Genomic DNA, 15,885 nt, shown 5'->3' on the forward strand with positions numbered 1-15,885 from the left:
ACAGATGATAGCAATGAAAAAAATCCAGGTAAAGTCAGCAAACTTGCCTATTCTATTATGAACTGCTGAGTAACTGTAATCACAAAGTAGTAAAGTGCTGGCATCATATCCCCATGGCGTTTATCAGGTAGATAAATACGCCTGTATTGCTTGTATCTGCACATTTCTAGTAGTGATTGGCAAGGTTCTCAATAACTGTGTGTGCATGGTTTGAAGCAGAGTTTGTCTTAGTTATAATGCACACAAATACATATTGGGAAAGGATTTACCCTCCACACAAATGCACAGAAACATAATCTCTTCGCCAGCCTATGTCTGGAGTGCTACTTAAAAGCCTAGCAAGGATTTATGTAAAGATTTAGGAAAAAAGGTTCTTAGAAACCATTCTGCTCTCACAATAATTGTTAGCTAAAATCTTGAACTCAGCATGCTAAGAAATAACTAAACATGCTTAACTAAATTACTGTAATTTTATACGAAAAGCAACAAAGCAGGAAATGAATAAATTATTAAAGAGTTATCTAAATGAATAACTTTCATCATCGTATTCAAGCTCATCTTCCTCATCATCTTCCAAAAGTCCGTATCTAAATTTGCGATAGACCATGCCATCCTGGCCCATGTATACAATGTCATCTTCTTCGTCATCATCTTCAGTATCTCGATCTCTATACTCAATCACTTGATCTTCCTGGTAACTGGGACTCTCATGGTAGTTGCTCAGGTAGGAAGGAAACGTTTTGGAGTGATTTGTCAGCTTCTCATACCCACCTTTACTGACAGCCTGGGTTTTGGCTCGTGATTTTCTCCAAATGAATACAATGGCTCCAATGACAAGGAGAAGCAAAATGCAGGTAATAATAAAGAAGGTAGTTTTGCTTTTGCTCTTGGGTGGTAGAGTGGTCCGTAATACACAGTCATCTACAACAGCAGTTAAAAAAAAAAGAACTAAATGAGCTTGTGTGCACGAGTATGGTGGGGAGGTATTTATCTTAAAAAAAACCCGGCACAATGTTTAGGCCTGCTTACATTTTTATCTGCACTCGACTAAATGCCATACTCTTTCTGTACTGCAAGTGTGTTCTTGTAGCTGTGATGGTATAAGGACGCAAGCAAGGTCACTGGGATAGCTATGCTTCTTTATTAGATTAGCAATAATCAAAAAGAAGCAGCAAAGCCAACAGGCACACAAAGATGTTTTAACACGATGACTTTAAAATACAGTGATTCAGCTGGCTCTCCATTGAAGCAAACTGTTCCCAGCCATCTGGTTTATGAAAAGCCTGGCCACTTAGCACAATAGCTGTGAGTGAAAGAAGGTGCCATCTCCTGCATAAGTCGTGATTGCTGTCATTTGTCTAAAGCCCTTCTTATTCTGGTGATGGAACAGCAGAAACACACCGTGTGCCTGCAGCTCAGCAGCGCGTTTTTGCTCCATCCCCTGCTTGATTTTTTAAATGTCAGCCTAGCCAGTCGTAAAGCCCTTCACGGGCTAAGCACGGTCCTACCTTGTGTTTCACTGCAGTCACAGCACTCTGGGGTGCCTTCCAGGTCAGAGTCGCTGCAGCAGGGCAGGCAGCGGCTTTCCTCCAGGTAGAGCTGCATGCTGGCTGGACAGACCGTGCAGTTGAGAGGACCAGGTCCCTTGCACTCGGTGCACGAGCTGTCGCATCTCTCACACTTGGGTTTGTCCTCCTTCAGACACAGAACACAAGCAACGCACCTTTCATTTGGGATTCTTTGGAGCTGACCTGGCAGTTCTCTCCTGTCATTCACTCTCTGGGTGGTCATCTCTGTGGCACCACAGGTGTCAATGGCAAAGTACCGTAGGGAGTAGGAAAACTAAAATTTGGTTTGCATTTCCTGGGTTCTCAGTGGTCTGCTTGTAAGGAGAGGGGGGAAAGTGTTGTAGGAGCATAGAGATCTCACTTAACTAGACAGCAAGCTAAAATTCATTCAGACTGTAAGCTCTTTGGCCAGAAAGCGTGTTATTGTTTTGCTAGTCCCACGCTAGCAGATCTATGGTTTTTTGGCAGTAATGATGGTAAAGTGGTAAAGTGGCCTTCAAGAAGTGTATTCAAGAGAGTAGTAAAAGTAAGTGACATGGAAAGAGCAACATGAAATATTCTGGAAAAAGAAAAGGCAGCTGAGAGAATGAATTTCCTTTCTAGCTTGGGAAGGAGCAGAAATAAGAAATAAATCTGCCTGGAAATTTTCTAGCAAACCAGATTTTTATTAGATAGTGTTAGATCTGTTTTAAAGAAACACCTTAGATTCAAACACAATTCTCAAATTCCAGATCGGCTCCTGGGAGCCTCTGTGTACAAAGACTACTGGAGATCACTGTTGTCACAGCTACCTTACAGAATGATAATGCTCTGAGCTCGGGTAATTCAGGGCTTCCAGTGTACCCAGTTCCTGGTCTATTGAAAAAAAATTCTATTTTTCTGCCATGGGACCAGAACCCCATATTCACTGTGAGGATCTGGAAACTCCAATAACTTGCTGTCAGACCTGCAAGGCTGCTTGTCCTGAGTTGAAGAACTGGGGCAAGATGGAAGGGTCATAGCAGGAGGTCCAGTTTCATAGAGTCAAAGCTCTTGCAAAGAACTGCAGACCTCTGTGGTGCCCAGCTCTTAAGCTGTTTTCTCAGGTTCACAGTTATGGATCAACGCTTCTAAGGGCATATTCCAGGCCAGAGACTCCAGGGCATACAGCATCTCAGGCCAGCTGGCGTGCCTTTCTGCTATGTTCTTGAATAAACATCTTTGAAAGGCAGTTGGTGTGGAAATCTGGAAGCTGGAGTGCCCAGTCTTGTGGTACAATCCTAAACCTAATTGTGGTCCTACTCTACTAAATACACAGCTCTGTTAGCTTTAGTCTGTCTCTCCACTAGAGATTTCTACCATCAGAGCTGTCATCAGGAAATGCGATGTGATTTCTTACAGAAAAAGCAACAGAAGTCTGTGGGGAAATTTTAATTATACTGGAAGAAAAAAAATGCTCAATTACTAATATATCTGATTTTGTTCACATGGCTTTGATATCATTGTTGACAACTCCAGAAAGAGACAATGCTTCTTCTGCCAAGAGAAGGAAAAAGGAAGCATATTTAAAGATAAGCGGCCTTGAAAACTCACAGAAGAGCATTCTGTGTTGTTCGTATTATGTTCAGAGTTAAGTTCAGTGTACAAATCACAGGAGAAAATGCCTACGAATAGGTACCTCTTGTCCTGGTGGCTCCTGGACTTTGTATTCACCTACAAAACACTCCAAATTGCATATTCCATTCAATAAACTGTAACTCCATACACAAGACGTGCAGCTGAATACTCCCTTGCCTAGAAAGGCAAATAAAACAACAATTTTACAACAGGAAAATTGTCATCTAACTTCCTTTAAATATTATACTGATTGCTGCCACCAAAGAAAAGGTTATTTGTCAACAGCAAGAATCAGCAGTGATGAGTCCAGCATGAGGAGGCTGGTGTTAGAAGGAGCTTGGTCCTAGGCTTGAGGTTTTACGAGGGCACAAAGTGTATTTCTTATGTGTTTTGTTATTAAGAAAAGCTGATATGGGAATCACTTGTACAGGGAAGCTGTGACACATTCAGGAAATGAATTATGTCAGTGCATTGAAGAAAAATTGTGGGAAGCCTTGGACAAATGCTCTCCTTCACAAAATCAATACTTATTAGGCCTGCTAGCTAACCCGCTTCAAACCACAATGAATTAAGGTATGTTTATGTTTGAATAGCAAAATAAATTCTTCAGTTGCATAGGAAAAAAAATTCTTCACTAGGCGCAAACAGAGCATCATATGCACTTTGTGTATTGGAGACTCTTTGAGGACAGATGCTGCACTCAGTGTTTCTGTGAAACATTGAAGGGTTTGTCCTATGTGTTAAGATGCACCTGTCCATTTCCCTGCAAATAGGCATTTTCTGCCACTGTCTGAAAGAAAGAAAATGGAAATGCAAGTAGTTCACATTAGCAGCAGTTAAACAGGTGAAGCCAGCAACCTTCTATAACCCAGTGAATTTACTTTGTGATTTCTGCAGCCAGTGCAGGGTTTGCCTTCCTGCTCTTAAGCATGAGACACCACAACACTTTTTAGCTCATACATCAGAAATGCAGATGCATTTCAGAACACCTGCAGGCTTGCTGTTTAGAAGAACTGGCTTGTGTTTCATTTTAGTGTCTCTGTAATTATGATAGAAAATATGTCCTGTAGCATTTATCCCAAATAAAGCAAAATCAGTGGAAGTAATCTGTAAGTTAAAATGGCTTTTTGCCACAAATCCAAGCCAAAATAGTTCTGTTACTTGTTATAGTGTTGTCATACAATTACATTTTAATAGTTCTTGAAGGTGGCTTCACTCTAGGAGTTGTTTCCACAATTTTAAATATTGTTATGTTGCAATTAGCCATCTGTGCTATCCAGTATATCCACTATCCAAAACAAATTCTGTATATTAGAATGTGGTGTCTTCTAAGCTGCAGAATGGCACCTGTTAGCTATCATATGATGCTTGTCAGATAGAATAGGACACCAAATGGGTCCAAGGGGATTAATGCTGCTTGCTTCAGAATTGGATGAATTAAGAAAAAGAAGAAACTGAATACATAAGTGTGTTACAGAGCAAAACAGATGGTCGCCCAAAGTTAACTTTGAAAAATACTTAACTGTATTAAAAGCAGCAGATATCACTGCTTTTTGTTTTGTTTTACTTTTCACCCTAACGATACGCTTTAAGGACTTACTGTTATCTCAAGTGTTGTTAGCTGTTGATTTTCTATTCTTCCCTTTGCAGACTGTAAAGATGTGTGGTTGGATTTAGGTTCCTTGGCTTCCACAGAGCAACACATAGTAGGACAACTCAAAGAGTGAGATACTGTTCAGTCATTTTTCAGTGTTTGTGTGAGAAATGAGGTCCAGCCCCAACCAACTGTCCTGGTCTGAGCAACACAGGATTAATTTTTCTTCAAATGCCTGGGAGAACTGTGTTTTTAGAAGACTCTGGTGTCTGAATTTGTGACAATATTTACTTTATAACCAGCTATGGTATGTGCATTTCAAGGTCTCAGGGTTTTTGAGTTAGTCAGGTGCAGGGATGAGGAGAAGCAAGGCCTGGGCACATGACTAAATCTGGCAAACAGGATTATTTCATACCCTGAATGTCACATTCAATATAAATTAGAAAGTTTGCTGAGTTCTCTCTCTCCCATGATGGCTGCGGTCCTGAGAACTTCTTGCCCCCTTGTCAGACCCCTGAAGGACATGCAGGACCCCTTCCTCCCACAGCCATAGCACTCTCAGTGTCCGATGTTTGCTGTCCCTGCTGGGAGTGCACAGCTTCCCACTGATAGAACTGGCTGAGTATAATCCTTGTATATCTTATATTGTTATCAGTATGAATGTTGGTTCTTTACTGTTATTAATGTTAAATATCTAGTCTTACTCTATTAAATCTGTTCATATTTCAGTCCAAGGGTTTCCTTTTTTTTTTCCTGATTCCCCATCCCCGCTAGGGAGAAGTTATTGGGTGATAGAATAATTGTCTGAACGACAATAAATCGTTGTGGGCTCCTCAAACCATAACACCAACAGAGCCTCTTTTTTTTTTTTTTTGAAGTTGGTGAGGATCTTTGTGAGAGGTCTGGCTGATGGAAACTTCATTACCGTTCTCAGTTTGTTTTCCTTCACTGATTTGGCACCAAGATTCCCTCCCAGCCCTCCCTGTGAGGGGCTGCCTTTACGCTTGTGCTCTGTGGCTGGAGGCAGCCCTGTGGGGAGCTTGGCAGGAATTCATATCCTTCCTTCGATCTTGGTCAGTCAATACTCTAAAGTAAGGTGGAGGCATGAACCAACCAGCACAGCAAGTCACCCAGGGCCAGGGGTAACCCGGCAGCCCCCAGGGAAGGTCTGCATCACCCACTGCAGCCACTTAGGTCATGGGCAGGTTGGTAGCACTGTACGTGGTATGTCTCTTTGAGAAGTGTTTCCAAATCTTGGAGCAGAGAGCAAAAAAACCAAAACCAAAACGAAAACAAAACCAAAGAGTTGGCAGGTATTTTGATAACTCTTTTTTTGGTCGAAGCAGAGTGTATGCTTTTACCTTCACAAGTTCGGCAGGAAGGGTGGCATCTTTCACAGACGTTGTTGTCCTTGCTCTCAAAGTAATACTCAGGACAAGAGCTAACGCATTGGTTCTTGGAGCGCAGCAGGTAGAAATACGTATCACAGAAAAGGCAGTCTGTGGGTTGAGGCCCCATGCACTCCTTACAGCTCTTGTGGCATCTCTCACATGAGCCAGTGGAGTTTTGTGCGAAATACCTAAAACAGATCAGATAGTCATGGCTTTGCATAAAGCCCAGCAGTGACAGGAAACCCAAAACATCCTTCACCCTTAGCTTTTACTGTGATTACATAAATGTATATAAGAGGTAGTGGTGTGATCACAGTAAGCATTTGCAATCTCAGTGAAAATAGAATTAATTTCCGTTAATTCAGCTTGGCCATAGGAATTCAGCTATAAAGCAAGACTTTGTAAATTAAGGATGTATAAAGCAAAGCTTTCTAAGATGTAGGGCGAATTCAGACACAAAGTAGGTATATAAATAAGCAGGGCTCAGAAAACCTCAACTCTGTTCTGACTCTGCAAGAGATAACCTGAAGATGTTGGGTAAGCACTGAATTCCTTATTGCTCCTGATCACCTGCTGTCAAATGAAAATTCAGAAATTTTGTATTTCCTTGCAGTGTACAAACAGGCTTAGCCAAAGGATAACAGCAGAAGAACAGTGTTCAACTAAGTTATGTTGTCAGGGAAAAAAGAATTGTTGCACTGTGGATTTGTTGAGATGTGGTCATTACAGACTTGCAATTTAATTGGATGATATTTCAATTTAACAGCCAGCATGATTGTACGCTACTGCAAAATGAAATGGACCTGAACCAGAAATTATAGGCCCACTTCCCAAATTTGAGTATCTGGGACATATTTACAAGAGCACACTGAATTCACATTTTGAAATTAAATGGAAAGTTGCTGTCTAGAATTCTGAGTCTTCAGTTGAAAGGTGTTTTAATGGTCGGTTTTATTATGATCCACTAGAAACATTCACTCAATGCAGAACAAAAGTAATCTCGTCCAAACTTGAGGTTAGATGGAGGCTGCAAGTGTGCTTGAAGGAAGTTACACTGCTTCCTGTGCTCAAGCTGACTAACAGACAGCTTAGTACATTTATTCTGCTGTATAAGCATAACCGAAGAACATTCTTGGAGTGTAAGAATATCGGATCTCAATTTGGGCACCAACTTTACAGTTTTCTACTGTAAGGGGAGGTTCCCACTACCTCTGTACTGGGACAACATACTGGGACAACTGGGACACCTGAAAATAGAATTCAGTTCTATTTCACTCTGAAGAAGAATAGGGCAAAGTGATCTAATTGCTCAAAGATCTCTCAGTAATGTAGCTCTTAGCTAAAGATCTTGGACCTTACCCCGCTGGACACTGGTTTACACATCCTTTTCCTTGTCTGTACCAGCCCGGTTTGCAGGAAAGGCACTGTGAGCTGTGTTTTCCAGTGCAAGTGACACAGGCACTGTGGCATGGGGAACATTGTCCCTCATCGCTGTCAACATAATACCCATCTGGGCATGTTTCAACACAGGTTGTATCTGCACAAACAACAATGCAAAATAACACATCATATTCAGTATTTGCTGCTATAAAACATCTCAAACCACTGTGTTAGAGCAAACTCTCTAACAGGAGATGCTGTTAGAGCATGTACCAGAACAAGAAAAGAGAATGTTGGAATATAGTAATTATTTTTCATTTTTCTAAGTCTTGTCAGTTCATGAGTCCTCATTTCTGCATTTTACATACATTAGCAGGCTCTTCAGAAGAGTTAATGTTTTATCTTTGGGAAACATAAATGCATAATACATAACAATGAACAGCAGCTGTCATTTCTTTCAGAATATACAAAAGATGAAACAGTAATTAGGAAACTTTCTGTCTGCATTGCCATTTTCCTCAGGTTTTACTCCAAACATCAGCCTCATTGCATTCTGTATTATATGATGAATCTGATGGTTAATTTGAGATTTAATGACATTTGTTCATTGGTCTTTACCCCTGTCTGTGGCTGCTGCTTTATGTTATGGGAATAAATGCCCGTAATGCTGCCAAATGTACAAAGTACATCCCACTTCTTCACTGACAATTCAGAGGGTCATCATAATAGGAATATTGAACGAGAAGTTAGAAGTGATGCAACTAACTGCAAGTGCATCAAGCTAAGAGAGCAGTGATCATTAGTAGCTTGTACTCATTATCTAGCTTGTCTTTACAGTTTTGCTGCTTGAGTTGCAACTGGGCTAAGGAAGATGCTTCCCCTTATTTCTATTTTTCTTACAGTTCTTTCTCCACTCCAAGATGTTTATTTACGTACTTCCATCAACTTTACCAATTGTAATGGTGCAAAGCAGCTGAGTGTGTTGATAAAAGAGACGAGTCTGATGCAAGACCTCAGAAATTTAAGAACGCAAAATCTGCATCAGAATTAGACTTGAAAAGCTCAGGTTCAGTTTTAATTCAAACTATCTTTAGATTTTTCCTGCATGAAAGACAATTTTAATAATTTTTTCTTCCAATGATTTTCTAAAATTTTTATTTGCTCTTTAAAGAATATGAAAAGAAGTAAGTTTAAGTCCTGGGGTTTTACATTTTTTACCAATTCGTTTCTGAGACAATGCTCCAAAGTCGGAAAAGTAGTTTTGTACCTCAGCCATCCACTACATATTGGCCTAGTCATCCATGAACAACTTTATAACAGCTCTGCTTAAGTATTTCTTTGCTCATCAGATCTCTGCAGGGATTATACAAGCCAACATGAAAATGTGAGCTCTTTGTGCTACATTTAAAAAAAAAAAAAAGACCAAACAAAAAAAACCCAAACAATGCTAAGGATACCCTTCTTGTCTTTTTCAGTTTTGCTGTAGGAAACAACAGGAACAGTACATACCAAGTAAATGAAACATACAGGTTTTGTTTAACTGTGGAGTTTGTTGCTACTTAGAAGTCCTGCTTTAGCCCCAATGAGTAGCAAGCGCAGTCTCACAGAGTTTCCAGGTAACCCTGCAGAAGTAATTATCTCTGCACAAGTTATCTACTTGTCAGGTCAAGTTTGCAATATTTAGATTGGCTGAAGCAGCCCTAGAGGTTTCATAAATGTGAAAGAAACTTGCCTATTTTGGGCTTTCAGTGTAGAATAAAGTCTAGAGGCGGGAGCAAGACACTTACTGAGAAGATAGTGGTTATTTGCACAGCTTAGACACTCGTGTTCAGTGGGTCCTGAGCAGCGGAAGCATTTCTTGTGACAAGAATTGCAAGTCTGAGTTTTCTCAGCGTAGTACTCAGTGTGAGAGCAGTATCCAGATGCCACACAGTGCCCGTCATGGTTCAGCATCAGGCCATTTCTGCAAGTAAGGCAGGCAGCGGAAGAAGAACAAGTCTGGCATGTCCTATTGCATGCTGAAATAGACAAACAGTAGGAATGTCACCATTTCTTGTTGCATTTGAGGTAATTATTTCAGCTTCAGTTTTGGAAGGAGCAGTCATCATCTCAGGATGAGAGGCTGATGGGAACGGAGTGATAACACTGCTTCTGCGTAGTCAGACGTTTTACTGTTTTCAATCTGAAAGCAGGTTAATGCATAATGCTTAGATTTCCTTTTGCACTGGAACTACTTTTGCTGAGCGGTCATTCTCAACATACTGTCTCCAGCAACACTCACCATTTTACCTGAGTGATTGCCCATAATATTAAATATATCTAGCTTTCCTACCTCCCTCTCAGTTTTCTCCAACTTTTGCTGTTCTAAGCTCTGCCTTGTTATTTTTCTGGATTAGCTATCTCCTCTGTTTCCAGGACATTGACAGCAACATTAGCCGGCACATGCAGGCTCTTTGAAGATAGTCTTTAATGAGACCCACTTGTATCTCAGTACCATTCTGGGGAAAACAAGAGCTGCCAACCTTGACAGTCTTTAGTGGTTTCTTCGTAGTAGGTCCCTTCAGGACACTCATCGAAACACGTGCCACCGTAGAGGACAAAGTAGTTGATGGTGCACTCAGTGCAGTCGTCCAAGTCTGGCCCATCACAATCCTTACAGTTTGGATGGCAGGGAAAGCAGTGCTTGCCTTCAGCGTAGAAGTGAGAAGGGCAGTCCTGAACACACTGCCCGTCGTGTAGGAGGAACTCGTCCATGCACTCTACAGAGGACAGCAAACAACAGGTAAGCAAACAGGCAGCAAATTCTGACCTCCCTAAGAGAGGGGGTGAAGAAACCCTAGGAAACCATAAATCCTGCAATGCCTGTCATAACAGGAGGTAAGAATCACAGAATCACAGAATCACCTAGGTTGGAAGGGACATTTTAAGATCATCTAGTCCAACCAAAAAAAACCCCAAAAAACAAAAAACAAAAAAAAAAAAAACAAAACAAAACAAAAAAAAAACCACAAAAAAACCCAACCACACACACCCCACCACACCACCCAACACTAATCCATATTCCCAAGCACCATGTCAACTCCTCTCTTGAATACCTCCAGGGATGGTGCCTCAACCACCTCCCTGGGCAGCCCATTCCAATGCCTGACAACCCTTTCAGTAAAGAAATATTTCCTAATATCTAACCTGAACTTCCCCTGGCGTAACTTGAGGCCATTACCTCTTGTCCTATCATCTGTAACTTGGGAGAAGAGACTGACCCCCGCAAGGACAGCTTGGGAAGCTAGTGTTTTCTTTTTCAACTCTTTCCCCTCCAAACTGCCATAAGGGCCCAGCCCTCACACAGCGTCTTCCATGTTGCATCAAGAGGCTGAGAAGCTCAGTCACCTCTTCAGTTTTGTTGATATTAACCAAACCGTGCTGCCACTGAATATAGGTGGACTTCTGCAGAGATATTATATCTGCATTATGAACTTCCTACAAAATCAGGGATGTCCACATCTGAAATTTTTTTGGTTTAGTATTAAAATATGAGTCTGGCTGGAATATACAGACCTGAATGTTTGTCTTTGGATAGAGCTGGTATTGAGCCACTAATTTTATTATGAGTACTTGGTTTAATAGCTTTGTGGATGATTTTTGTTTGTTTGTTTGTTTGTTTGTTTGTTTCATCCATGTTTATGTTTTTGGAATGGCTTGCTCAACATTATCTATCCTGGAGTTTTCATGGGGACATTCAGACTCTCAAGGATATCCAAGGCTTTCCTAATATGTTTCATTACAGAGATTTCATTTTCTACCATGGGTCTTCATTTGCAAAAATGGTAAAGACATGTAAAGTTCAAACAAACTAGGAAAGAAACATTCTCCATTTCACATTGGTGTAAATGTGTATGCAAATGTTTAGGCATGGATACACTAGGTCAGAATTGCAATCAAACCAGCAGAAATCTCCAAGGTCAACAGGAACAGCTAAAGCAATGTGAAATCTCTACAGATTAATGGTTTAGACTGAGTCTTATCATAAAGCACTTGTTGCTTAGCTGCTATCTTAGAGGTTAACAGTGATATATTCATATATTATTTTTATTTCTGCTCATTAGGGAGTTCTTCTCAGATCTGTGTTTCTGTCAGTCTGTCTCTAGGCAGATCCAGATGGATTTTAGCCAACTCAAGACCATTTCTTTATAATACCTTTGCATGTTTCATTGTGAATGCACTCCTGACACATTTCAGGGCAGTGTTTGCAGATTCCTTCAGAGGCAAAATGCTTCTCTGAACAGGTAGGTTTACATATCCCATGCTCCAGAAGCAAAGGACTTTTACAGGACAGGCATTTGGATGCACTTCCCGTGCATGTCTTACAGGATTCACTGCATTCCTTGCAAGTCTCAGAATCATCAAAATATCCCCTGTTGAATGAAAACAAACACAAAACATTCTGTCAGTCAATGTATAGTTATCAAACAATCCAAGCTGTAAAAATTATGACTATAAATGAGATTTTCCTAGCATACATGTTTTACTGGATCAAACAGGTTTCTTATCCAATTTGTTGCCCATCCTCCACACACATCCCCTCTGCCTGCAAGCAGAAATGAACATGTTTAGTGCTATGAAGGAGTCTGGCCTTCCTTTGTTCTTCTACCTAGTGACTAAGGGATGTTGGATTTTCTTGCTCATGTCTTGATTACCCCCTTAGGAAGGGGGATAGATAGGAAGATCTATAATGTTTGGGAAAAGAAAGATGCAATCTCTAGTCTTGCACAGCTGACCCTCAACAATAATATCAGGGAAAGACAGAGAAGTACAACCTCAGTGACCCTAGAGGGCAGAAAGAGAAGAGAAAACTCTTGAAGTGTGAAGGCTGGGGAGAACAAGGAGGGCTGGGATTGAAAAAAAAAACCACAACAAACTGAAGTAGTACCTGCATTTAGGAGGCAGAGAAGGTGGAGTTGCTAAATGCTTTCTTTGCTTCAGTCTTTACTGCTCAGGCCAGCCCTCGGGAGCCACAGAATTTGGAAGAATCAGAGAAAGACTGGACAAAGGAAGCCTTTCCCTTGGTGCAAGAAGACCAAGTTAAGGAGCAGTTAAGTGAACCGGATACCCACAAGTCCCTGGATCCTGATGGGATGCACCCGCTAGTGCTGAGGGAGCTGGCAGAAGTCGTTGCTGAGCCGCTCTCCATCATCTTCGAAAGGTCCTGGAGAACAGGCGAGGTGCCTGAGGACTGGAGGAAAGCCAGTGCCATCCCAGTCTTCAAAAAGGGCAAGAAGAAGGACCTGGGAAACTACAGGCCAGTCAGCCTCACCTCCATCCCTGGAAAGATGATGGAACGACTCGTTCTGGGAGTCATCTCAAAGCATATGGAGGAAAAGAAAGCAATCAGAAGTAGTCAACAGGGATTCACCAAGGGGAAGTCATGTCTGACTAACCTGATAGCCTTCTATGATGGCATGACTGGTTGGATAGATGAGGGGAGGGCGGTGGATGTTGTCTACCTGACTTCAGCAAGGCTTTTGACAGAGTCTCCCACAGCATCCTCATAGGTAAGCTTAGGAAGTGTGGATTAGAGGAATGGACAGTGAGGTGGATTGAAAACTGGCTGAAAGACAGAGCTCAGAGGGTTGTTATTAGGGGCACAGAGTCTAGTTGGAGGTCTGTAACAAGTGGAGTCCCCCAGGGGTCAGTACTGGGTCCAGTCCTCTTCAATATATTCATCAATGACCTGGATGAGGGTATGGAGTGTATCCTCAGCAAGGTTGCTGACGATACAAAACTGGGAAAAGTTGTTGACACGCCGGAAGGCTGTGCTGCCATACAGCGAGTCCTGGACAGGCTGGAGAGTTGCGCAGAGAGGAACCTGATGTACTTCAATATTGAAAGCAAGTGTAGGGTGCTGCACCTGGGGAGAAATGACCCTATGCACCAGTACAGGTTGGGGACTGACTTGCTGGAGAGCACCTCTGAGGAGAAAGACCTAGGAGTCCTTGTGGACAATAGGATGACCATGAGCTGACAATGTGCCCTTGTGGTCAAGAAGGCCAATGGCATCTTGGGGTGCAAAAGGAATAATGTGACCAGCAGGTCTAGAGAGGTTATCCTGCCCCTCTACTCTGCCCTGGTGAGGCCATATCTGAGTACTGTGTCCACTTCTGGGTTCCCCAGTTCAAGAAGGACAGGGAACTGCTGGAGAGGGTACAGCAGATGGCTACAAAGATGATTAGGGGCCTGGAGCATCTCCCTTGTGAGGAGAGGCTTAGGAACTTGGGTCTTTTTAGTCTAGAGAAGAGAAGGCTGAGGGAGGATATGATCAATGCTTATAAATACTTAAAGGGTGGGTGTCAAGAGGACGGGGCCGGTCTTTTTCGAGTGGTGCCCAGGGATAGGACAAGAGGAAAAGGGCACAAACTTGAATATAAGAAGTTCCACCTAAACGTGAGGAGAAACTTTACTTTGAGGGTGGCAGGTGGCAGAGCACTGGAATAGACTGCCCAGGGAGGTTGTGGAGTCCCCTTCTCTGGAGACATTCAAAACCCATCTGGACAAGTTCCTGTGCAACCTGCTTTAGGTGGACCTGCTTTGGCAGGGGGGTTGGACTAGATGATCTCCAGAGGTCCCTTCTAACCCCATGTCATTCTGTGATTCTGTGATTTAGAGACAGAAAGCTAGACACTGTGAACAGGGAGCATGTTTTACTGTTATCTGTGGTGTGACAGTGATGGTAGACAGCCATGGTTGGGACCATTAGTCATAAAGAAAGTAAGCAAAAAATTGTGCCTATATTTCAGGAGAAGAGGGATAAAAAGAGAGGCTGGATGCAATCCAATCTGCCTACACTCTCAAAACGAAAATTTTAGAAGCTTAAAGGAAAAGCAAATCCACATTTTGAGATGATTGCTAATCCATATGTTTACAGCCATTGATTGGCTCTAAGGAAGAAGTTGACATAGAAAGTAGTCCCAGAACATGTACTTCACATTAACAAGCTCATTCTTCCCTGTAGAAAGGTGCTTTTCCTTTCCTTTTTGGAGATGATCTTTCAAAAAGAAGTCTGAGGAGACGCATTTGGAGCAAGGTTAGAGAGAAGATAAGAAGAGCTGTGCTTGCCATCTATTCTCATCTGTCTCCTAAGCTTTGATCTCCTAAGATCCTGCATCTATTTCTCACAGTCCTATCTTCTCTTGTTCCAGTCTTAAGTACTCAGCTAGCCTAGTCTCTCAAAATCCTCTGTCAGAAATTATCAGTGCAGCAAGTCAACCCTTTCCATCCCCTACAGCATGTGCCAAAACTCAAAAAAATCCTAAAAAAATATCTCATACAATCCTCTGCTCCAGTGGAGAGTAGTTATGCCTCAAGAACTTTGCCTCAGAGACTGAAACCAGAATTTAACTCGGGTGAACTTTGTTGAATGATGTCTGGGAAGCCATTATTTATAGTCTGGAATTTGGAAAAAAGGGCGGTAATAACAGCTGAAAAGACTAGTGATATATGGAAAGGTTGAAATTTGTTATACTGACCCCATGTGGGATAACTATGGGAACTATGTGTACTGAGAACAAATGTATTAATGGCAAAACATTATCCTTGTTTGTATGCCACAACTTCTAATATTAAAAGTTGTTTCTGGACTAGAGTAGGCTTTAGTGTAATTACTTTGCATTTAGTCTGACATTTAATGATAGGAATCTGTTCCACTTGACCTTATTGACTTATTTGACAAAGTTAGCAGGAAAGTACTGCCAGAGAATTTGTACTGATTGTAAGAAAAGAAGAAGCTGCACATTTTTCTAAAGAAAAAGGTTAACCAAGCAAGTTATTCATATTGTGTAGCACAGATTTTATGTGTATATATAGGTATAATGCACACTGATGAAAAAAGCATGGAAACCGGAGAACCTGACCTACTCATATGCCTGATCTGATATCCATATTTCTCTTTGAATTCTGCTTATTAAAGGAAAAAGTAAAGACTATAAGCCAAAGACAGAAACACAGCACTAAGCACTGTATTTCCATAACAGAACTCTGATTAGCCACTTTCTGGGTTCCGTACTACATTGACGAAGGAACAAGTTAGGAGAGTGACTAGAGGCCTATTTTCAGTCACCATAAAGAACCACCCAGAAGTACCATGGTCCTATTGAAGTCAATGGGAGCTGTACCATCTGTCATATCGTTTCACGGCTAGTTTCACTTTTGATTTTTCACTTTTTCTCTAAGCGAGAGAAAATGCTGTTTGTTCAGGCCAGCTGAAAATGACTTTCATCTTGTGGTAGTTTCTGGTAGCCTACGATACATTAAGGGACCCCTTGAAATGTTTATAATGGATCTGAACTTTAAGGACACGAAGCAC

At 41.6% G+C, this 15,885-nt stretch overlaps 1 protein-coding gene across 1 annotated transcript in view; it reads right to left on the reverse strand.

Moving 5' to 3' along the window:
* Window positions 1–517: 517 nt before the first annotated feature.
* PCSK5 (proprotein convertase subtilisin/kexin type 5) overlaps window positions 518–15,885 on the reverse strand; it is a 258,951-nt gene continuing 243,583 nt past the window's right edge. Inside the window, exons 30-37 of the mRNA XM_074166803.1 lie at window positions 11,724–11,941; window positions 10,052–10,288; window positions 9,317–9,547; window positions 7,509–7,686; window positions 6,120–6,337; window positions 3,226–3,341; window positions 1,509–1,695; window positions 518–921 (exon numbers count right to left, since the gene is read on the reverse strand). Coding sequence (XP_074022904.1) covers window positions 518–921; window positions 1,509–1,695; window positions 3,226–3,341; window positions 6,120–6,337; window positions 7,509–7,686; window positions 9,317–9,547; window positions 10,052–10,288; window positions 11,724–11,941 — 1,789 coding nt within the window. The remainder of the gene's footprint in view (window positions 922–1,508; window positions 1,696–3,225; window positions 3,342–6,119; window positions 6,338–7,508; window positions 7,687–9,316; window positions 9,548–10,051; window positions 10,289–11,723; window positions 11,942–15,885) is intronic.

This window comes from Numenius arquata, chromosome Z (genome assembly GCF_964106895.1).
Source record: "Numenius arquata chromosome Z, bNumArq3.hap1.1, whole genome shotgun sequence".
NCBI lineage: Eukaryota > Metazoa > Chordata > Aves > Charadriiformes > Scolopacidae > Numenius > Numenius arquata.